The sequence below is a fragment of the Pogoniulus pusillus genome, chromosome 32 (genome assembly GCF_015220805.1).
Source record: "Pogoniulus pusillus isolate bPogPus1 chromosome 32, bPogPus1.pri, whole genome shotgun sequence".
NCBI classification, from domain to species: Eukaryota; Metazoa; Chordata; class Aves; order Piciformes; family Lybiidae; genus Pogoniulus; species Pogoniulus pusillus.
In genome coordinates, this window is record NC_087295.1 from 8,015,394 (window position 1) to 8,040,028 (window position 24,635).

The 24,635-nt window shown below is 44.5% G+C and overlaps 1 protein-coding gene across 7 annotated transcripts in view; it reads right to left on the bottom strand.

The window, feature by feature from the left end:
* GLI3 (GLI family zinc finger 3) overlaps positions 1–24,635 on the bottom strand; it is a 257,010-nt gene that overhangs the window by 92,455 nt on the left and 139,920 nt on the right. For all 7 annotated transcript variants that reach the window (XM_064169911.1, XM_064169912.1, XM_064169907.1 and 4 more), the window contains one exon: positions 15,229–15,334. In XM_064169911.1, coding sequence (XP_064025981.1) covers positions 15,229–15,334 — 106 coding nt within the window. The remainder of the gene's footprint in view (positions 1–15,228; positions 15,335–24,635) is intronic.

Here is a 24,635-nt window from a genome sequence, read left to right on the forward strand (position 1 = left end):
TATGTGGCCATTATAGTCTTCAACTCTGAAATTACACCCAGGATGAACGATAGGCTCTGCCTGTATGCTGATTGGAGTTGGATGATGATTGATTAGAAGAAAGTCAGACTACGTAGCCATGCAAAAAGAACTGTGCTAAGCCACAAGCTTACACACTAAAGAGCGTTTCACCAGGGGCTTCAGAGCTATTAGATGTTTTCAGAGGAATAACATTTTTCACATCCAGGTTTGCCCATTTTATCTTTATTCTTTCAAATCCTGAAATTGCTTGGATAAGGAGGTTTTTATATATATATATATTTATTTATACATGTTTCTAAGAGTAGCTTGAACTTTTAGGGGAAATTGAAGAGGCTTTGTGTCAAGTACAGCTAAATCCAGCCTTTCTATATCAAACCCCTGCTAGAAAATTACTGTGCAGATGATAAGGCTGAAAGATATAATAAAAAGTGACTCTACTCAATTTACACTGCAATATTGGTATGACTGAATATTTTTCATTCAGGTGACTGATAAAATCACTAAAGTGTATTGCAGATAAATAAAGGAGGCTTCTGTCAAGAATAAACACCATTAATCATGAAGTCTCACCCTCTGAGTGGCTCTGCTATGCAACTGCACAAATGCACCATCACAAGTGGCATGTGACCCAGTGCCTCTTTTCTTCCCCTGGCTCCCTGGTGACGCTGTCTTCTTAGGAAACTTTCCCCCCCCCGCCTTTACAACGTTTGGAAGCCCTGTAATATCTTTTCCATTTGAGTTTATGCCTGACTGCAACTGAAATCCAAATTTCAGTGATGATACGTTCAGCTAAAACGTGATCCCACGAGATGAAGTGAACCAATGCAGACCATGATCACCCTGCTGCATTTCCAGGATTAGTGAGGAGCATTTAAACTGGGGAGGATGAGATCTTCATAAGTCTAAAGTCAAAACAAGTAGGAAAATTTTAACAGCTTCCCCCAAGCCCTCCTCCCTTTTCCTCCCCAAGCAGTATTTTCTGACTGGTTTTATTTATTTCCAAATAGGTGCTGAGTCTCTTTTCAAACATACAGAATCCAGCATTTCTCAGCACCACCAATCTTCCTGAGCAGATCTGATGGGTCTGCTTTCAAAATGCAACTTCCACGCTAAAACTGAACCTGTGCTGAAAGAGACTTAATGAGCAAAATCACAGTCACACAGAAAGAAAACCACGCAACTTAGGTAATCTTTTTGTAGCCTGTTTTAAAGCAAGTGATGATTCAATAGTGGCCACGTTATTAAGCCAGAATGAAGCAGTGCCCCACACACTAATGAGGTTAAAAAATGTAGTTAGGTCTTCACGTTAAAGGCACTTAGCAAGCAGTTTGCTCGGCAAAGACCAACTGTGTGTTGGAGCAGAGGACTAATCACACAGGCAGAAATCAAATCGACTGGAAGAATTAGGAGACTTGCGGCCCCGAGGAATGTAATTCATGCAGAAAAGCAGTTGTCAGAGCCAGGCCAGGGAGCTGTGTGGGAAGAAAGCAAAATAAACAGCTCAACAAAGAAAACAAAGACGCTCAAATAGTGGCTTTTCTAATGCTTGAGTACACTGAAACTTCAGTGGGTGAATATGACAAAAACCTCATCAAAGACGACCTCTATACAAGCAACACACTGGTGAATGGTGCACTGGTTCAAAAAACGCTCAGAAAATGCCTGGAGATCTTTAAAGAATAACCTTGACATCGTTAGGCACAAAGGAGAAAGTGCACATAGCCAGGGGTGCGCAGGGCTGAGAGAAGACAAACAGCAAAGCTAAGAGAGCTGAAATGGTTTAGACAATTACTCCTGATTTCTCTGTCTACCATTCACAGATCAGAAGAGGATGCAGCCTGAAGGAAAGACTTCTGCTGATGTGCAGCAGGATTTCCCTTGGAAAACTGGCACTGCTAACTGGGATCCACTTCTGCAGCACGTGGACCAGATTACTGCATCCACTCAGAGGATGACCTGAGCAGAAAGAGAAGATCTTGAGGCTGGTTCTCCATCTCAACAAGACTGAGGTGGCAATCTCTGCAAGTGTTTCTTCTGATGGGTATGACCCACCACAGTAAAATCAGACTCTGAAATCAACTGAGAGATGAATTTCCTAAGATGTTCTGTTAACAAAATAGCAACCCAGTATTTTCAACTCATGGGGTTTTACTCCCATTATTTAACGTTTTTCAATTTGTAGAGAATTAAGCTTTTAGTACTTTAGAATCTCTCTCCTCCTTTCATTCATTCACTGATGAGTTTGCTCAGCCCTGCCTAGCCTCCCACTGGAGAATGCCCTACTCACTATTGTTTCAGCACATTTCAGCTTCTCTTCTTTCCTTAACTCCTTTCTCCCGCTTGAGGCAGGCATTCCTTCTGGCGAAGCAAGCAAAGAGCCTCTCGAGTTACCTCAAATGAACACTCTCCTCAGTATCTGCTCTCTGATGCCAAGAAACACTCCTTATGCACATTAAAACCCAAAGCAAAACAACACCCACCCACCCCCAATCATTTCCAGTCATGTCCACAAATCACAACATTAAAATCTGGGGGAAGAGAGAAAGCTTTTCTTCAATCCTAATCTTATACCCTAAACCCAGGTCTGGATTGTTTAAAACAAAATCAAGTCAGTGACAAAAAAAGACAAATTTGGTGCCTGAGCATCTCTCCATTTTAATTGCTACCTAAATCTGGTTGTCAAAGGAACATTTGAGTCAAATGGGCTGCCCAGGGAGGTGGTGGAGGCACCGTCCCTGGGGGTCTTCAAGAAAAGACTGGATGAGGCACTTAGTGCCATGGTCTAGTTGATTGGATAGGGCTGGGTGCTAGGTTGGACTGCATGATCTTGGAGGTTTCTTCCAACCTGGTTGATTCTATGAAATACTAACTTTAAAGGACTACAGTCCTGACAAAAGCAGTAATGTGAAGGCTCAGCATTAACCACTTGTCTTGAGATACGGCTGTATTTGCTCCACATCTCTATACTAACACCAGCAGACAGCCCCAAAGTGCTATTTGCGAGGGTTAAAACTATTACTGAACAGTGTCTCAGACAGAATTTCTCACCTAACACTACTACCTGCTGCAGAAAAAAGAATTAACTGTACAGATGTAGAGATACTTCTGTACAAAATGTCATGCCAGTATGTTTCTGAATGTGCTAGTTTGAAGCAGGCTAGAATGTTTTGGTGAGAAGAACTAGATTACAGGCTGTGGAAAGAAAACAGTGGTGATGTCTACTTCACTCACAGGCTTGCTGAGATGTACAGAACAAGAAATAAAAACATTAGATAATCGCTCTTGCTTGGGCTGCTGGCTGAGCTGCACCTCTCTAACCTCACCCTCCATTTCTGGGACCAATCCACTCTGCTTCCTAAAGCCCTGGCCAAACCTCTACTCTTCCCTGGGACTGAGGTAAGGTTGAGAAGAGTAGGGGGAAGGTGAAGGGGTGTTTGAGAGCCCCTTCTGGGGACTCAGGTTTCTGGGAGGAGAGTTGTGTTTCTGTATTACCTTTTTACCTTGTATATTTCTGGATATAACTGTATATACTGTAAATATCTGCTTGCATATTGTGCCAGCTGTAAATTACAAGCTTCATTCATATTTCCACAGCTGGCTGAGTCTAGTCTGGGTGATTTCTAGAAGTGTGGGGGGGCGGGGAACATCCAAACCATCACACTGAATCAAATACACAGATTTTTGTCTGAAATGTCTCCCCTCCTCAAGTCAAATGCATGATTTTGGGAAGAAAAGCCATTCTGAGCGTGCAGCCCAGCGACAGAGTACCAGACACGATACACACAAATGTTGTACCCAAAACAGCGAGTCAAGGAGAGACCTAATGAAAAACCAACAGCTTTCAAGCTTCTCCCACTCTCCAAGCACCATCACAAACAGTAGGTGAACCACAGATCAGCCCTAACCTCCTACGGAGGCAGAAGGATTCACAGGAATACGAAGCACAACTTAGATCAAAGGCGAATGCTGCTAACTTAGGAGAGGGGGAAAAAGGTATTCTGCTTTAAGCCACTTCTATTTTCTCTACCAGCATCAAAGATCCAGGTGTGGGAGCTTGCTAGGACGGAAGCAAATCAGGGTGGGAAAACACTAAGTTCTCATGTTGGGCTAAGTTTTTTCTCAGCCAAGCCAGCTTCTTTCTTTGACCCTGCAAGCGCTGACAGCCATTGTGGTGCTCCATAATCCGCACTACGAGTTGGTTCTCACAAATGGTCAATGTCTAACGGCTGAATACAACAGCCATCAGAAGAAACAAGAGATAAAGGCTTCACACTGCTCTTCTTGCTCCATTTGTGTTCAAATCTGGAGTTAAAAAAGCACTTTTTTCTGGGGGGGGGCATAGCTGTAACTTCAAACAACCTCAAGAACCAGAAATGAGTGGGGACAGCACTGCTAATGTGACTGTAAGGAGAAATGTGTGTGTGGGGGGGGGAATCATGAAGTGTAAAGCATTTGTCCCAGCTGCACATTTTTTAGAGGAGCAGTAAATTCAGTTTGAAGTCTTGAAGGCTTTATCTATATGCTGGAAACAATTTTAGTTCTCTAAAGAGAGCAAATAGGAGCGCAGATGAAAACCCCACGGGGAACAAACTGGCCAGCTCCAGACACACCTGCACCAGGCCGGATGATCTACATGTCTGGTCCCTCAGCACCGCTGCAATTCAGTATCATCACAGGCAGAGAAGCAGAGATCCCAGAGAAAGTGTCAGAATGGAAGCCTGACACAGAACCATTGAATGGTTTGGGTTGGAAAGGACCTCAAAGATCATCCAGTTCCAATCCCCTGCCACAGGCAGGGACACCTCCCACTGACAGGTTGCTCAAGGCCTCATCCAACCTGGCCCTTAACATTTCCAAGGAGGGAGCAGCCACAACCTCCCTGGGCAACCTGTGCCAGTGTCTCACCACCCTCACTGGAAAGAACCCTTCCTAAAATCTAGTGTGAATCTCCCCTCTGCCAGATTAAGCTCCTCACTCCTTGTGCTGTCATTACCACCCTTACAAATCGTCCCTCCCCAGCCTTCCTGCAGGCCCCGTTCAGACTCGGGAAGGCCACTCCAAGGTCTCTTCAAAGCCTTCTCTTCTGCAGGCTGAGGATCCCCAACTCTCGGAGCCTGTCCTCACAGGAGAGCTGCTCCAGCCCTCTGGGCATCTTTGTGGCCTCCTCTGGACTCGCTCCAGCAACTCCAGCAAGCCAAGACAGAGGCCTCTACGGAGCTTTCCTGGGACTGTCTTGATGATGTACACTGATAGTGATCTTGCAGGGCGAAGCAGAGCACAGCTGACTGCCCCTGGTCGTTCAGCTCCTGCCCTCCCCACCAAGTCTGTCTACAGTGCTGTTAAATAGGGCTACTTGCGTTGGTGGCCTCTACACTGGACCAGACTATCAATCTTCTCTGCCACAGGCCAGTGGAAAAGGCATGATAAATCTAGGCTGAATGTCAACAGGAGATCCAGGACTGAGATGTGTCTCTTTAAAGAGATAGCCACTTAAATCTGATATGTTTAGAAACTCTTCCTCGTATGAAATACTCCCGAATTTTCCACTGACCCTTAACACTGACAGTCACAGCACCTCATAAATAATGCTTTCAAGAAGATGATAGATCAGCTTGTTTCTCCAGAGGCTTTGCAGTCCTGGCTCACAAGCTTCAGGATCTCTTGCTTCTATGTCTAACCTCTGTGAGGTCTCCAGAAAACTATAAATGCTCTTAAAATGCAGTCATAATAGAGCACAAGATCAGACCGACACATGCAGTGCTGGAAGGGACTAAGTGATGTATTCTTGCCTCATCTCTAATGGCAACTTCACAGGCCTCAGTTTCAATAAAGAGCTTCTTCTAAACTCAAGTCCCCAGTCCTTCCTTGGCCATCCTAAGAGCAAAGATCAAATAGCCTAACATTTCTCTTTAAATCGCTTCCTCTATTAATCGATAACATCAGTCACAAACGTTGGCCCAGCCTACCCTGAGGCACGCAGATAAAACACCCATTGAGCACATTCCTTTGAGTGGAATTAGGGTCTGGGCTTTTTTTTTTGTCCTGCCATCAGATCATAAAGAATATGCAAGAGATGGTTTGTTAGTCTCCTACATCTCAGAAACGCAACCAACAGCAACTCAAGAGCCTGCTTTCTGTTTAAACAAATGTAGGCATAGACATTTATGTAACACATTGGGGTGACAAAAATGGAAGCAAGGTGTCATTAAACTTCTGTTTATCCCTTCCTTTGAGGAAATATATGTCTGAACTGAATTCAGTCCATACTCCAAGATTATAGGACATGATGTCTTTGTTGAAGGAGGAGAGAGTCTAAGTCAGGGAAATACTGTGTGATACTATGATGAAGATGCTGCGTGCTCCTCCACTGCAGATCTACTCACTGCTTGCATTTCTTCTGCTTTATACCTACTCTCACGTTAGGGACTTTCAATTCACACCACAGAAATCTCACTTGTACACTTAAAAGTAAGAAAGGAGGGAAAAAGAGAAAGAAAGGCGGCTAAGACTGTAACATTTCAGCTCTCTTTGAAGCCAGATTTAACATGAGTGGAAGAATTGTACTGAAAAAAAAGGAGTCTGTCACAGTCCAGTACCTCACAGGCCACTGCAACAAGTTTGACAGCAGCCTCTATAGAGTTGGCTTGCTTCTGGTTCACTGCACGTGAATACCACAGTCAATATCTGCTCACTCGACTAATACTGCTGACTACAGCACAAAGGACACAGGAATTTTGTCCAAGAAACCACAGGCTCAGAGTCTCTGAATGTGCACTATATTTAGAGCTTGCATTCTTTGCAGCTGATAACAGAATGAGATAATAGAAATTTCAAGCAGCAGAGCCCTAACAGTGCAGCTCTTCATTGCACTTCTGGTTACATGTTAAATCAAGGCGATGATCCGCATGTTCTCAGATGGTTTTGCCCAGGAAGACTTCCCCTGCTTGTTCTGTTAGTGTTTTCCCTCCAATCTTCTCAAACTCTGTGTAGCTGCTTTCATTAGTTTTAAGTGTAAAGATGTAGAATTACTCAGGCCAAGACAAATGCAAGGGAGGCTAGTCAGGCACACACACACAAATATGCACAACTGCAGACCCATCTGCACAGCAGGAGTGCCCCAAAAGCCCCACGTCATGCTGAGTTATTCCTCGAGCTACAGAAAAACCTTACACACAACATGGTGTCCCCAGGCAGGACTTCACTGGCCATTCATTTTGCTTCCATCATCTCTTAATTCATGCTGGTCTGAAAGCCTGCCTTAGGGAACCACTTCTCACTGGCAGCTGAGAATTTGTCTAAGCACCACTGCTAACGACCCAGATGGGGTAAATCAGCTAAGCAGCGGTGCTGTCCAGTGCCAACAGACACCTTACTGCTGATAAACCTAGAAACTGTTGCTCTCCAACATCACCCACACAACCCCTATCACGATTCCTTTCTCCAGCTTGGGGCCCTCCAGACAAACCTGTGCCACTACTGCCTCACAGGTGGGGCTCTGGCAAGTGATTCCTTTCAGAGCAACAGAGGAGTATTCCCCAGGACCACTGAGGGCTTTGCCCTCTGTCTCCTCCCTCTGCGTTGCCCCAGGAAGTTGCCCTGCAAGTTGTTGCTACTACCTAGTGCCCATATCGTGAGGAGTGCTCAGCTGGCCCATGGAAGCCTGCGTGTCTCATGAAGGCTGCAAATGCATCTCTCAACATTAAAAGAAAATACAAATGGAAGATCTGGGGAGAAGTTTCTTACAAAGGATGTTTAACAAAACACACTCTTGTATTTTCCAAGCTTTTCCTTCCACGTTAAACACCTCACCAACATTTTCCTCTTATCTCGATGGCTGTAACTTCCCCTGCCACCCCGAAATCAAGCTGGCTGTATGAGAAGAACAAAGAGTCTCTGTTAACACAGTATTTATCTGCTGCTATTGTTTCTCCTTTATAAATCTGTAGTTCCTTGGCATTACAATTAGCTACTCCAGAGAAAATGATTATGTCACAAAGTATTATCCGCCACAGAAACAGATGAATTATGTGAAGCAAATGTAATCTGGTGAGCTCAGAGGCAATTCTGTTGACTTTCATGTAAATGTGCTTGCTAAAACCAGGGAATGTTTTTTAGCAGCGAATCCTTACTTGATCTGGAATTTATTTGCCAGTAGAAATGAACTTTTAAATACAATAGTCTTTTACTGCTTTTTTTCTGTAGGAGGAAGAGAGCAACAACATGAGAAATACAGCAGAGCTGAACTGAGCGTGAGGAAGCTTCAGACTACAGCTTACCTGAACAAATCAATGGAGCTGAACTTATGTACAACAGCAACATTAAAACATATTTACCTATTTTTAACTACCCTCTCCCCCCTTTGGAGTGTCTCTCAGAAAAAAAGAAAATGAAAAAAGTAGAGAATCCCACACTGTTGGGTTCCCCCCCCCTGCAATTCAATATATACCACCAATAATTTGCTCTCCAAACTTTTTCTCCCAGTTTCAGGCAGTTTTTAAAACCAGTCTGTTTCTGAAGCCACTCTGCAAGCCTGCTTGCACAGGAGAATTTATGATCTGCAAGTCTTAAGGTAAATATTACTAAACAAGTGCCAACAGCTAAACAAAACACTGAATCACTGTTTAAAATGATGCAATGTTACACACCGGGTGAGTGCTCACAGCTCTGGTCTAGACTCAGGCTTCCTCTTCCCTGCTTTGTAAAAGGTTTGGCACTGAATGAAAATCCTCTGCTCAAGTTTACGTGCAGGCATCTGGCCCTGCTCCTTCACTTGTGTGAATCGCCACAGCCGCGCTGCTCCGCGACCAAGAAAAGAGCCCTGCACGTTGCTTGCAGAGCCTGCAACAGGCGTATCCATGGCGCAGAACAAACTCTCAGCAACCTTAACCAGTCACCAGACCATGCTGCTTCCTTCTCAGAGACTTGCTGTTAAAATCCTCCAGGCTATTAGCAGCTGCTTACTCCCAATGCTGCACTTCACTTCCAGGGGCAGTTTTCTAGGGGTGTTGCTTCCAATCTAGTAGGAGATTTCTCCCTACGTACAGAGAATACTTTCATGGATGATTTTGGAAAGCTCTAACTACAGTCATCTTTTCATGTCTCAAGGGCTCCCCAGTCTTTCTTCTTCAATGGCTCCTGGCTAAACCATAAAACCCGTTCCAAAGTCTTAAAGCAATTAAAGCCAATTGAAGGAGTGGTGTTTTTCACACTGAGAGGGGCACTCCTTCCCACTGTGAAAGGATCAGTGAGTGCTCTGACAAGCTGACAGACTCCTTGCCAAGTCTCTAGCTTAGGGTAAAGCAGCAGGTAAAAGATTTCAGGGGTTTAAATGCTAAATTTCTTAAAAGATAAATAAAAGCTTAAGAATGAAAAGTGCCAAGAGGGGCTGGGAAAACCTAAATGTCCTATGGAACACAGAGTAAACAGTTTCTCTCAGTGAAGGATATTCTGCAAAGACAACAGTTTCTCACATCTGGACTCCCCTCATTGTGCTGTGCAGCCCAAAATCAAATGCCGATGAAAGTCTGGCATCTGGGCCCAAGCATCCTTTCCTTTTCACCCTGGTGTAAATGATACCTGTATAAGAAAGATGTGCAATAACATATCTAAGGAGCAGATTTCTCTTTGTATCAACTTGAAGCTGGCTGCCAATGAAACACCTGCTTTGCCTTAGCACCAGTGCATTCAGTTAGAATACTTGCTGGTGGCACTCCTGGCAGGCATCAGCATTGCTTTGGTGCATAAGGCTGCCAAACTCAGATGACACTGGCTTCAGGCAGCGGTGAGGAAAAGCCTGGAGGACCACTGATCCAAGGAAGCTACAAGACAGCAGCTTTACCTTGCAGCTTCCTCCTTGCAAGGGCAGCCTCCCCCTGGCAGTAAGCATGTGGATAACACCAATGCACTTTCCATCAGATTTACCTGCTCATGCTCCCTTACTCACAGACCAAAGCTAACCTGAAACAGGATGGCAACAGGAAGAGAGATAAGGACCAAATGAACGCATGTTTTGTCATCTTGTAGTAGCATTAAATAAACTTTAACTTCCTACTGGCCTCCCCCAAGGCATGCATTTACTGCTCTGAAATGTGCACAGGCCACCACCTTGGAGCCATTCCTGTTACTGTCACCTGGTAGTCGCCCCCTGCTCTACCTCTGCAGTATGCTTCCTTCACAGCCACATTGGCAGTGCCTGGAAATACCAAGTTAGGACACTTTTAAAGGCTGTCCAACACAATTTTTAAATGAAACAGATTTGGAACAACCTATTACTGCACTTCAGTAAAAGTGTGGTAATGAATGAATGACCAAGACTGGTAGCTTCCCAAACTGCTGCAGTTAAATTTGCCTCTAAAGAGTTTTTTAAAGGGGTTGTTTGCTTGGTTTAATAAATAAAAACTCTCAGCTTGGCTAAGTCATATTTTACAAGTTCTGGAACTATAAAGTTATTTACACTTGCACTGTCATAAAAACAGCTGAGACACTTAATCTTCCTCTGCTCACTGCTAACAACTCTCATTCCAATAAAGCCACTGCCAACAAAGACATCAGGCAACTGGAAGAATTAGTTGATAGTAAATCTGTTATTTGGTTCTTGAGGAGTAAAGAAGTAGCACTCTCAAAGTATTTGCTTATGTTCAAATAAATACCCTCGATAGCAGCGTGATTTTGAATCACTGCACACCAACCGAAGAAGGAATCACACTGTACTCAATAGCCTAGCAAATGTCAAGGATAAGAAACAGAGCTCAGTTTCAGTTTCTCTTTTAGTACTTCACTTTAGAGATCAAAACTGAAAATGAAGAAAGAGCTAGGGAAAAGCAATGAAGGAAAAAAAATCAAAGCAAGAAGTAGCTATGCTTTCTTTTGGTATGTTTTAACCATAGGATATTTAACAAGTAATTTCCATTGAATGAAAAGTGCCAAAACTGAATTAAAATTTACTGGAATATTTGTTTAAAAACTAAGATTCATGCATTGAATTTGGAAAACGAAACAAAACAAACCAGCCAACCAACAAAAAAAACCCCAAACAAACAACAAACCAAACAACAAAAAACGAACAAGTAAACCACAAGCTCCGGCTCCCATTACACTGCTAAAAATCAACTGCAGTTTCAGACACCTTCCCTCAAGTATAAAGTTTTACTGTAGAAATTCCAGGATAACAACACAGCCCTAACAAACAGGTTTTGGTAACACGAAGTGACACATTTCAGTACATATTCATAAGGGTTGGGGGTTATTATTGGCCTGTAATTGCAGTTGTTCTAACACCTAATAAGCCATGGCTGGAAAAACAAAGGCAGGTTAATTTGTGATTTCCTCTACTCATTCAGAGGCAAATTAAGTGTCAAACAGCTAATACAGAACATATTTCATTTTATGAGATTTTAATTTAATTCTGCACATATCGTTGATGCCTTAATGTAGGGTGGTTTATCTAAGAGGAAGAGCAATTTATAAACCTCTTTCAATTGAAATCTTTAATGATAGGATACGATAGCATAATTACAGCAATGCCTGCTAGTCCTACTATACATAAGCATCTGTCAGCAATTCCATCATAAACAAAACCCCTTCTTTTAGGGGTTTATAACTCAAATTATAAAATATGGCTCCAGGCTGAAATTTGGGATACAGCAGTTGTACTCATCAGCAATTAAACTAGAAGAAGAATTCTAGATATAAATATATATATGTATATACATATATATATAATATATATACACACACTATATATATACTGTATATATATATATATATTACAAATATACATATATGTTTTTTAGAGCTGCAAGTATATGAGTCCTGCAACACCTCAAAAATGTCTCTTCCTTTTTCAATTCCTTTACACATGTCCATCATTCAAAATCGTGTGCACACTTTGTAGCCATCATGCAGACAAGGCACACTCTACATATTTCTGCACTCCTACTAGACCTAAACCAATTCTACTAAGGCTTGACAGGTTCTGGAACACATTTCTAGGAGCCTAGAAAACTGGAATTTTGCCCTTTTTTTTGCCCCCTCCCACCTTTTTTTAATTCACATTCCACACACATTTGAGAGCATTATGAAGGTAAGGAGAAAATCAGTCATACAATGAAGTCATTGATGAAGCTGTGAGTAAACATTTACATCCTGACTGCTGTTCTTGCTTTTTACTCTTAGATTCTCCAGTAACTGCTCATACCCTTTTCTTTCTGTTTCCTTTTTGTGTGTGTGTGTGTGTGTTACTGGTTGTTAGGACAGCAGTTCAACAAAGGCACAAATAAGCCCAAATCTAACGCTCCCTAAGCGATACCCACACCAACTCCTGTAGCACTTGCAAGAAAACTGCTGGGTGGCCACCTCACACGTACAATAAAATGCACTCCTGAAAACTCCAGTGAAGGGCCACTGGGTTGATCAGAGGGCTGGAGCACCTCTCTTAGGAGGACAGACTGAAAGAGTTGGGGCTGTTCAGTCTGCAGAAGAGGAGGCTCTGAGGTGACCTTATTGTGGCCTTTCAGTATCTGAAGGAGGCCTACAAAACATCTAGGGAAGGACTTTTCAGGATATCACGGAGTGACAGCACTAGGGGCAATGGAGCAAAGCTGAAGGTGGGTAGGTTCAAACTGGACATGAGGAGGAAGTTGATCAGCATGAGAGTGGTGAGAGGCTGGAATGGGCTGCCCAAGGAGGTGGTTGAGGCCCCGTCCCTGGAGGTGTTTAAGGTCAGGCTGGAGGAGGCTGTGGCCAGCTTGCTCTAGCGTAGGGTGTCCCTGCCCATGGCAGGGGGGTTGGAACTGGCTGATCCCTGTGGTCCCTTCCAACCCTGACTGATTCTATGAAACTGCAAAAGCACAAAACCCCTTAACACATACAAAGAATCTGCCGAGTTTGGCAGGCAATTTTTTTAAGCTGCTTAATTGGGTATTTACATTTAATAACACTGACCACAGTGGCTCCAAGGGTTCACCACAGCTCATCACTCCTATGGCAGCACAAAGCAAATTAGCAGAAGAATCAACAGAAGTTACGGGAAAAATAAAGAGCCAGAGTGAAGGAAATGGTGAGTTTAAAGCTTGGGCAGGTATCAGAGTGTATTTCTAGAGTAGCTGCCTGCATTTGTATCACATGGTGCCAAGATCTTGTCATCTCTAAGAAACCTCTACAGGAATCACTGCTGCTCTATGGGGTACAGTGGGAAGCAGGGACTTAAAATAATGCTGAACATCAATTCAGGCATGAAGCTGGCTCTTACAGAAATCCTGGCATTTACAGCCCTCTAGGTTGCTAGCCCCCACTTCCCACTGTTACCCAAAATGGGGAGCAGTGGCCTCCTCACCCCAAAGCCCTGTTCACAGGTGCAGCGTGTCACAGTATGGGCTGGGTTCATGGGCTCTGGTTCTGAGAGGGTTCAGCACATAAAGTGCCGCCAGGATCCATGGCACACGGATCCAGAGTCCACAAAGGCTCACAGCTGGCACTCTGGTTTTGGCTGAAAGTGTTCTGCTGATGAAGGTTAAAACACTTCTGGGCCTCTCTGCCCCACCTGCCTGGTACCAAAGACAAAGGCAAATTGCTTACTAGCAGCAGGACGAGCAGGATTGCCCCCTCCAGCTCCCACAAAACATTCAGGCAGGATATTCACCACACTGTAAACTCTAGGATGACCACTTAATGACTCTGTCTGAGCCTGCCACCTTCAGCTTACAGGGGTTATTTAGCAGCAACTGTCAGAATGCATTTGGGTATATTTGATGATATGGTTGACTGTGGTGTAAATAGTGATGCGTTAGAACAACTCTGAGGAATAAATCACAGGTTTCTGTATTCTCTCTTTCTATAAATACCCACTTTTCCTCTAATGCCCAAGAAGACTGCAACACAGATTTATTACTTACCTCCAGGCAAATCTGCTCTGAAATTACAATTCAGTAATAGAAGACTGACCCAAAAAAAATGTTAGTAAAATATTGTGTGTGTACTTGGGCAGGTAGTTAGGACTGTTAATATCAATTAATTCTGCTCACAGAGGAGGACTTGTTTTAAAACAACTCCATTTTTCTTCTGCATATATGTAATTACACAGCTGTAACTAATAGCCATAGCAAAGCAATCTGCCATCTAAACAACTCACATTATTCTTCAAAGTATTACTTGTGCTTTTCTTGTTGTATTTTCTCAGTATGAGAGGTGATTAGCAGATATGATTAAATGTATATATCAAGCCTTTTAGCCAAGTACCAAGCCTTGCTTCTTGGCTCCATTTTCAGTGCTATATAGCAGTTTTATGGACACAACTGTTTTTATTCTGCAAAGCTGATATCTGTCTCCCCATACAGAGTAAGATAATATTTCTTTCTACAGGATTTCAGCACTACCACCCTTTTCTAATGCACGTTATCACTGGTATTCATTTCTTTTATCTTTGTGTAAACCATGTGCTCTATCACATTTGCCATTTTGTTTGGGTGACACTGCCATCAATCAACTGATTGCCTGTGCATGCACACATCAGGGACTACAAAAATTTACTAAAAATTTCATTATGCTTCATAGCAGTCACTGAAAAAAAAACCAAACCAAAACAACCAAGCAACTTTGGCATGAGAGGAAAGGATCACTTGCTCCCTGGGATAGGACAAGGAGCAATGGGTGGAAGTTGCAGGACAGGAGGTTTCACCTCAACACAAGGGGGAACTTCTTTACTGTAAGGGTCACAGAGCACTGGCACAGGCTCCCCAGAGAGGCTGTGAAGTCTCCTTCCCTGGAGACTTTCAAGGACTGCCTGGATGCATTCCTCTGTGATCTGTGCTATGGTCTTGCTCTGGCAGGGTGGTTGGACTCAATGCTCAACTTGGGTCCCTTCCAACACCTAATATCCTGTGAGCCTGTGAAGTTCTAGCTGTGAAGGATCACAAGCCTGATACAGACCAAATATATATTTTACAAGGTTCAACACTTTTTAACCTAGAAGAACAGTACACAGAATGAATGTCAGCAAAGCACACAGGTAACACTTGCCAGGCACTTACTGTAACAGCAGCCTGGGTTTTGCTTCACGAACAGATAACCATGATGCTTTCCAAAAGTAAATCCTGCTCTCCAGCAAGGCTGGCAGAGTGTGCCAGGTGCATGGCTTTAGGCACTGCAAGGGTTCCTGTACCCACCCGTTCTTCAGGCAGCTGGAGAAAAGGGGAAACACTCAATACTCACACATGCAGAGGAGGAATGGGAGATGGTTCGTAATGGTAGCGTCCCTCATGATGTCTCGCATCAATTGGTACAGGAGGGTGGAATGCTGGGAAGAGGTGAGGCGGATCTGAAAGAAACAAGCGAGGTTCCCGCATCTGAGTATCGCCAACAACTCTTCAAAAACAACATTCAGAGAGATGGAACAGAAATTGAAAAGCCTGTGTCAGCAGTGCTATGACTCACAGGTTGCACTCCCCTTCCCTGCTGCAGGCAGTCAGGTCTGTCTGAGAGGAGAGTTTAGCCCACAGTGTTTACATGAATATGTATTTACTAATGTTAATATTCTCTTTTTAGAGCTGAAATGGAAAGGGACATAAAGAAGTCTTTAATAAATAACTGTGTGTCCTTAGATGAAGTGCCAGATCAAAAGGATTATCAAGCCTTTCGTAAGCATTCCTGATTTGTTTACCTTTTATTAAAACAAGGAAAAAACATCATCCTGGGACAAAAAAGCTTAAGTTGAGAACAGAACACAACATAGAAAGTCTGTCTTCAGAGATGTACACACAATCCTGGAACAGTAATTTCTCAGATCAGTTTTGCTTTCTATCTCAAGCACATCAGACAAGGGAGAGAAAAGGGAACTGCGACTGGGAAAGGCAACATTGGAGATGCCTAGCTGGGTCATGCTGACGGTGGGTCTGCCTCTAGAGGAACGTGCCTGAAGACAGACTCACTTCAGACACTGCTTGTAAAAGGCAAAGGGTGCTTGCTTTGTCCTCGGGGCTGGAGACACAGGCACCCCACTACTGTAGTAAGCTCCTCTGCTTAAGCTCCCATTCCCTACTGTTCCCAGACAGCCCTAGAGAGCCTGTTAGAAGAGAGTGTGACAAAGAGATGGACTCTGCTCAACGTGGCCGAGCACAAGCCTGCCCAAAGCTCCCCAACACTTCGTCAGCAGATTGCCTCCCACCTTTGAAAGACACAACACACACAGACCACAGATCCACATAGCCCACCAGTGAGATTTGTGTGCCTGAGGGAGGAGACTGCCTGCTCTGTGCCCCCTGCCACCTCCCAAATGTCCACAATCTAAAGGAGATGCTGAGTACCATATGACAAACCGACCCTATCCGATCATTAGCTAACTGGCACTCTGGATGAAGTCATGTGTTTATCCAACACCAGAAGCTGAGAAGTACAGACATTAGGTCATGTCATGGATTTACTAAAATGCTTCTACAAAGACAGAAAACTTTAATTATGCACTGGCAGTAAAATGAAGCCTATTTTTGTTTAGCCTGCTGACTCTTGAAAGTATCTCCTCTTTGTGTTTCCTGCCTTCCCTGCTCAGGAAAATGTAATCCTGCCCTTAGATTATGTTATCTGTGAAAGTAGCTCCTGCAAGCCAACTAGAGATGGTTAGGGGGAAAAAAATCCCCCTTGGTGTTTGTCCAAAGTTGGATTAGTTCATCAGTAAGTTTTGAAGCAAGAGAAAGAACTAGAGGAACAAACTTCATGACCTTGAGGGAATAAACAGAGGGGATACAGGAGAAATTGCCTACATTCTGAGGAAATAGCCCTAGTTTTCAGGAAAATCTGGAAACATCTGACACAGCCTGTCCAGTTTCATGGTTTGATTTTGTGACACATCACCAGCATGTGATCAGCCACAGCACATTTCTGCCATTTACTGACTCAGGGCTCAGACACTACACATGAAAAATAATTGTGGCTTACTACTGGGAGCTCAAATTCATGGTTGCTTTCATTCCAGTTCTGCAGCACCTACTGGAGCTTGGCAGGCAATCTGTTATAAGCTTCGCTCCCCAGGGTGAGCGCTCCTGGGCTTCAGCAGGAGTAGCGTCGGGTCGCAGATGACCAGGTACCCCTGTGAACACACTGTCATCATGAGTGGAGGACACTTGCTGCCACCTCTGAAAACACATTTACTCACCAGCCACCAAAGGGGAGAAAGGAAAAAGGGGCACAGGAAGTGTGTTCTAGCACATCTCCCTGCTTGCTTTGTTCCCTTCTTTGCCGGTGTTTGACTGCAGGAGCATACGCAGAAGGGAAGGGGGTTTAAAGCAGAAGTCTGGTATTCTACCATAAAAGCTCTGCTACTGTGTTTTCAGCAAAGAGGGAAGTCACTCACACTGTCACAGATGCACAGAGAAGTCCTTCTCTGACCTCCTGCTCTGGAGAGCACAGGTGAGACCATGGAGCCTTTGTCACCTTTATTCATGTCAGACAGGAAGGACTCCACCCAGCTGTGGCAAGCAATCCCACTAAGGATGCTGAGTCTTCTCCCCATCCCATCCTCATCTAGCCTGAGCATCTACCCAGAACTTCCAACATTTATGCACCAAAACTCCATTTAGCCCTCCTGAATGCAATCATTCAGCCTCCTCCACCTGGGAAATGGAAAATGAGTATGAAATGCCTTTTGCAATGGTAAGCACCAACAAGCTGAATTTAGTACGTGGGATAAAAATCTCCAAGAGTCCTCTCCCATTAAGCTCCTTTGTATACCTTGTCTGCATCTTGTTTGCAGTTTCCATCTGGGCAACAGCCGTACTCCATCATGGTACAGGGAACTGTCTCTTGTCAGCCCTGCGCCAAGCGGAGCAGAGCTGCGTATCAAACCCCAACCTAATTATCCATCTCACAGTTTATTATTTACACATGAGCAATGCAGCTGGTGAACATCATAACTCAAGTGAATGTGCAATAAGTTACTGTACTGTAGCCATCTCCTGTTGCAACCCCTAAGAAAAACCACATGATGACTTTTCCAAAGTCAGGCTAAAACTGCTGAAGCAGAATAAAGTGCTACTAAACCTGGCTACCTCCTATTTATCATATAATTTCCTGACTGATGGTTCCACAAACCAGCTGCTAAGTGCTGTGTACTCCACTGTCAGCAGACTAACATGCTAAATGGGAGACAGGGAGAATAATGTGCAGAACTAGTGGAGTCAATTTTAGAGGGAATTCAAATTCTGCCCTGTTTGGGTCAGCCCTTAGCACAGAGGTAGGCAGTAAATTCTACATGCGTGGAGGTCCAAAACCACTACGCTTTGAAGAGCATTGAATATTTATATGGAAAGACTCTTAGATCAAACAGAGACCTGCCAAGGCACCCATTGTCCAGGGCTTCACTTGGAATTCACTTGAAGCTCCATAAAAAAGAAATGGATTGACACGTGTTTATATGGAAATACATGGTGAGAAGTTTGCAAAGCAGTAACTCAGGCTGCAGCCACTTTCACATTGCTTTTTCATATCCCACCCAGTAACTCTTTCATTAAAGGCACCACCAGGCACATTCTGTCACTATCATTTATGCTACAGCCAAGTAAAGAACAAGTGAGGCTACTCATGGGTAGACTTCTATCCATCTATGAGATGCTTTACCTCTCTAGAAAACCTGGGGGCAAGTCAGTGTACAAGACAGGATTCCTGCTCTGACTATAACAGGGCTTGTGCAGTCCTTGTTTAAAGTGTGAGGAACAAAACTTCTACCCTTAGCAAAAGCAAATTGACAAAATCTAACTTCCCAGGCCGCTAGGGAAATTATTTATTAACCACTTGCAACTTCTTAAAAATCCTGGCTGAGATGCAGACTACCACAGCAAATGCCAAGCAGTTTTCTGAATAGTCATCCAAAGGCAACTGTGAATTCCTGGCCCAATCCTTCAATGATCTCCTTGCAGAGACTTCCTGACATAAGCCAACAGTAAAGGAGTCAAGACAGGAAGATGCTGCCTGCGTATTTGGAGCTCTCAGCTCTAGTTGAGCAGAAGGATCTGATTCTGTGCTTGAATATCACTATTTTCAAGAACTTGTGGGGACATGCCAAGGCACTGAAAACACTCTTCAACACATCCCCCACACCCTGCGGGATTTGGTAGCTGTTGCCTTCTGAATTCTCTGCTCCCTGATCCTGCTGAGGTTCCTTTGGATGATCTCCTGTCTCCTGCACAGCTAACAGGGCCTCCTCAAAACGAAATGAGACAAGTGCTTGCAAACTCATCAATTTGAGCTCTGGGAGACTTTTCTGAAAAGACATCAATTTATGCTTTTTGTTGTACAAAACACAGCTTCTTTTATTGCTTCCTCAAGAATCTTTCTTGCCTTCTTAAAGGGAACAGGTTCATCTCAAGTATTGTGTTCAGTTTTGGGCACCTCAGTACAAGAGGGAGGATGCTGAGATGCTGGAGTGAGTGCAGAAGAGGGCAACAAAACTGGGGAAAGGCCTGGAGAATAAATCTTATGATTTATCTATGACTGAAGAAGCTGGGGATGGTTAGTCTGAAAAAGAGGAGGCTGAAGTCTACAGCTACCTGAACGGACATTGTGGAGAGGCTGCTGCTGGTCTCTTCTCACAGGTAATTAGAACAAGAGGGAATGGCCTCAAAGTGCAACTGGGTAGGTTTAGACTAGACATTAGGAAAAAAATATTCCCAGCAAGAGTGGTCAGGCATTGGAATGAGCTGCCTAGGGAGCTGGTTGAGTCACTGACCCTGGATGTGTTTAAAAGTCATTTGGATGCGGTGCCTAGGTGTATGGTTTAGGGTGAACCTTATAGAGCAGGGTTATTGGTTGGATTTGGTGGTCCTGAGGGTCTTTTCCAACCAGAATGTTTCTGTGATCTCTCTCAAATTCCTATGGAAAAAAAGAAGGCCCCACACTTGGTTTCTGGGAGCTGGAAAGCTAGGGCTTTGCTTAAGGATGAAGAGAAAGAAAACAGGGAGAAATTAAAGGTGGTTGTTGCTGCTGTGTGGCAAACCTGAAACCTGGTGAGATGCAGCAGAATTTCCCTGCAAGGTTTGGTGGAAAGGTATACAACACCAGCTGGCTCAAAGGTGCTGTGTTCCACCTTGAGACAACAGCAGATGTTACACTGCTCCCAAGCTCACTAAGTTAAAGAAAACTTAGGGGATAGGGGAGACCTTACCACCATGTTGCAGTATTTAAAGGGTGGTGAGAAAGAAGATGTAGACTCCTTTTTAACAAGGAGTTAGATGGAAAAGACAAGGGGTAACGGGTACATTGCTTCTGAGACAATTCTCTTGGACACAAAAGGAGCATTTTCCACAGGAAGAACAATCAGCCATTGGAATGATCTCCCCAGGGAGTGGAGTCCCCAAGACTGGACACATTTAAGACTGCTTTGGACAAGGCACTGGAGCCATTTTTTCTAGACTGTACTTTTTTGCCAAGAAAGGTTGGACCAGATGATCCTTGAGGTCCCTTCCAACCTGGTATTCTAAGATTCTATGGTAAGCTTTCCTTAGACCCTGCAGTCTGCCCCACAAGCGTCACTCAAGTTAGAAGATCACTACATTTAGAAAGCTCATCCGTGTCAGTGAGGCTAGCAAAGCACTCTGTCCTCAGCTAACCGCCTTGCTCAAGCACCCTGTGATGCCTGCCAAACCCTTGAGGAAGAAGGCTGCAGAAATGACAGGCTGCATTTTTCAGCACATCCAGAAAACATTTGCTACTGCAGAGAACTCCTGTGTCGGCTCGAACGTGCCCGTGCGGCCCCCATGCCTGCACCTGCACCATCACATCAGGGCCAAGCAAACACAGGACTCCAGCACAACACAGGAAGCCCTCGTTGTGTTTCAGATGATTTATCCTCAGGACCATCAGCTCAAACTGACTACCAGAAGTAAGCCAGGTGCTGAACCCTCTCTCGGATGTAACTGCCTTAGAGGTGACATCTCCTTCCCACTTCGATTCGCTAAGGTCCCGCTGCTGAACTGGGTGGTACCAAGCTTTCGCAGCAGCTGTAACACAAACACTATCAGGCAGAACACAACCTCCCTGCTAATGGCTTTTCAATGCACACAGCAGTTTTGAAGAGTTTGCCAGCAAATTTCTACACTTCCTTTGGTTCCTAAGCTGATCACCAGATGGGAATTGTCTAATATTTAGGTTTGCAGAGTCCCTAAGGGCATCCCTGTTTCTCCAGGCACATTCTCTTCGACTGACCCGAACTTAATGGTGTTGCCAGGTTTTATGGCAAGAATCAGGTTGGTTTTCGTTTTGTTTTCCAAGCTAAGATCTTACTTTGGATTTCTGTTTAATCACAGCTTGCATTAGAGTGCAGTAAGAGCAGATGTTTTCTTCTGGGTTGGTTTTTTTTTAGCTCTCTTTTAAAAAGGGGTGAGTTATGTTTTGTATGTATGCTTACACAGAACCTTCAATCAGGAAAAAAGATGACTGAGCCACAGCCACACATTAATGCACTCAACTTTGTGCACTTTGAAGAGTCTCCTCGTGGAGACTGAGGCTGCTGCTTCAGTGTGGCTGGTTGCCATCTGAAGCACTGCTTATTTGCAGGCTGATCCACAGATGGGCTACGGCCAGTTATCTCAGGAGGCTTTTCCATGTGCACGGGCACGCACATGCACACTTCTAATGTGGCAACCATCGTGCTGACCCTGCTGGAACGTGTCCAGAGAAGGGCAACAAGGCTGGTGAAAGGCCTGGAACACAAACCCTATGAGGAGAGGCTGAGGGAGCTGGGGGTGTGCACCCTGCAGAAGAGGAGGCTCAGGGCAGACCTCACTGCCATCTACAACTACCTGAAGGGAGGCTGTGGCCAGGTGGGGTTGGTCTCTTCTCCCAGGCAACCAGCAACAGAAGAGGACACAGTTTCCTGCGCTGAGGGAGGTCTAGGCTGGATGTTAGGAGGGAGTTGTTGGCAGAGAGAGTGATTGGCATTGGAATGGGCTGCCCAGGGAGGTGGTGGAGTCACTGTCCCTGGAGGTGTTCAACAAAATCCTGGATGAGGCACTTAGTGCCATAGTCTAGTTGACTGAATAGGGCTGGGTGCTAGGTTGGACTGGATGATCTTGGAGGTCTCTTCCATCCTGGTCAATTCTATGATTCTATGTTATCCATTACCCAGCCTCACAGAGGAAAAGGAATTTAAGTGGGAGAAAGCCACAGTGAAACTGGAAAACAAAACCCCCAAACAACCCAACCACCAAACAAAGAAATAGATAAAGATGAGAAATGGACAAGGGGGAGGTAAGAAAAATAACTTGTAATTGGTAAGCTCCCCTCATTTCAAATACATGAAGTGTTAGCTGTGATAATATACAGTAGATGTATGGCTTGCAGAGAAAAAACACGCTTTTCAATCAGCTCACATTCCTTCCATGTGCCTGTGTGTACTCATGGTGATCAGACTTCCCCTCCCTGCTCTCTGCTTGTGCTTGCACAGCCTGCACACTGATCTTAAAAATAAACCACAGCAGACCCAGGCCAAACCTCACAAACTAGAGCCCAGCTCCAGCTCTGCCGCTCTTGCTAGGGCTGGAAATTAATTTCTACCTGTCCAACCCCCAAAATTAAGACTTTGGGGCATCTTAGTTCCCTGCCACCCATTTTACCACCACTTTTTAGTTTGTAAACTGAAAACACCTAGTGGGAACACGTTTTACTGTTTTTAGTAGTTCCACAGCAACCACCATGCCAAACACACGAAGGAGGAGCAGTTATCGGTGTGCTGGAAGAAAAGTGGCTGGAAATGATTTCATCAGCTGGCACTGAGGAGTCTTTAATATGCCAAATTTGCTGCAGGTATTGGCTAAATAACTGCTGGATTGATTTCAGTACGAACGCTTTATTATTCCTTCCAGTCACTGCAACTGTGCTGTCTGAGGAGCAGGACTGCCTTCTGGAATACTAAACTTCACCAAGTCCATTCAACTGACTCCAGGACTTCCTACCATTTGTCTACCTCAGAAAAAGAAAAATCAAGTAGTAAGAGACAGATCTGCAGAGTAACAAATATAATAAAGCAAACTTGGATCTCTTGGACTGAGGAGCCTCAAATTCTTTAAGAACCTAACTTGTGATTGATCATAGAATCAAGCAGGTTGGAAGAGACCTCCAAGATCATCCAGTCCAACCTAGCACCCAGCCCTGTCCAGTCAACTACACCATGGCACCGAGTGCCTCAGCCAGGCTTTTCTTGAACACCTCCAGGGACGGTGCCTCCACCACCTCCCTGGGCAGCCCATTCCAATGCCAATCACTCTGTCTGTGCAGAACTTCCTCCTAACATCCAGCCTAGACCTCCCCTGCCACAACTTTAGACTGTGTCCCCTTGTTCTATTGCTGGTTGCCTGGGAGAAGAGGCCACCCCCCACCTGGCTACAATGTCCCTTCAGGTAGTTGTAGACAGCAATGAGGTCACCCCTGAGCCTCCTCTTCTCCAGGCTAAACAATCCCAGCTCCCTCAGCCTCTCCTCATCAAAACCCAGTGACTTAAAAACGACTATTTCCACCAGCACAGACTCACTGGTAAGCAAAGGAAGGACTCCTTGTGCCACCCTGATCATGCAGTCATGGGCTTGTTTGGTGAGTGGGGTGAGCACAGCACTGCTGTCCCACAGTCCCCCTGGGATACACATCTCCAAAGAAGAGTCAAAGGACAAGTCATGAGCACACTTCGCCCAAGAACAAACAGCAGGTTGGTGGAAACACACAAGGGATAATTCCACCCAAATGACACTGCCTGCTTCACCCTATAAGCAACCTAAGAAAACCCTTCTGAACACGAGTCACAGTTGCATGTATCCAGCATCTGTACCTTAACACAAGCTTTCAGGAGACAATGAGACATCTTGGCCTCATCACCATGTAACTTGGAGGGAAAATTGCTTCATTTTACACAGCTGGCTCTTGGTACAGCACAGATCATCTTTTTCATAACCTCTGGATCCCATGCAGCGTTTCTTAACAAACTTAATAATGTGGTTTCCACATGAAAATGACAAATTGTCCTCTGCCAGGAAGCTGACAAAAGAAATCCTTCCCTCTGCTACCTCAAATGGACTCTGCAGCAAACAAATAAATCAGCTCCCAGCTTGCAAAACGCTTGCTGTTTTCCTGTTGCTCCCCCTAACTTCTCGTGCCACCATGTGGTCAGTGCATCCTCCACCAATTAAACAGCCCCCTCCACAATTATGGAAAGCAGAACAAGCATCCACCCTTAACTCCCAACAACTCCAGACAAGTGGTTTCACCCAGCTGCTCTGGAATGCTTCCCACCTTTGACTACATATGTGTATGAAGGATCACATCCTGAGTTTCCTCCTCCAGGAGCAACAAGTAACAGGATGCATAACCACAATACATGTAAACATCATTCATACCCATGTGCATACCCAGTTCTGTAACACACAGCAAACTCTGCTGGCTGAAGGTGAACTACAGAGTGGAAACTAAAGAAACAAATTAATCCTGATCCACCCTGGAGAGAACTAAAGGAGAAACCTCACAAGGCTCTCAACTCCAAGCTACTCCTTAGCAGAGGTTTAACAAGGGCTTCTTGACAAGTGGGAGCAAGAAGCTGCCACACAATGGCTTGGTTGGTTATTCCCTACAGCTCATAGAAAGCAGCT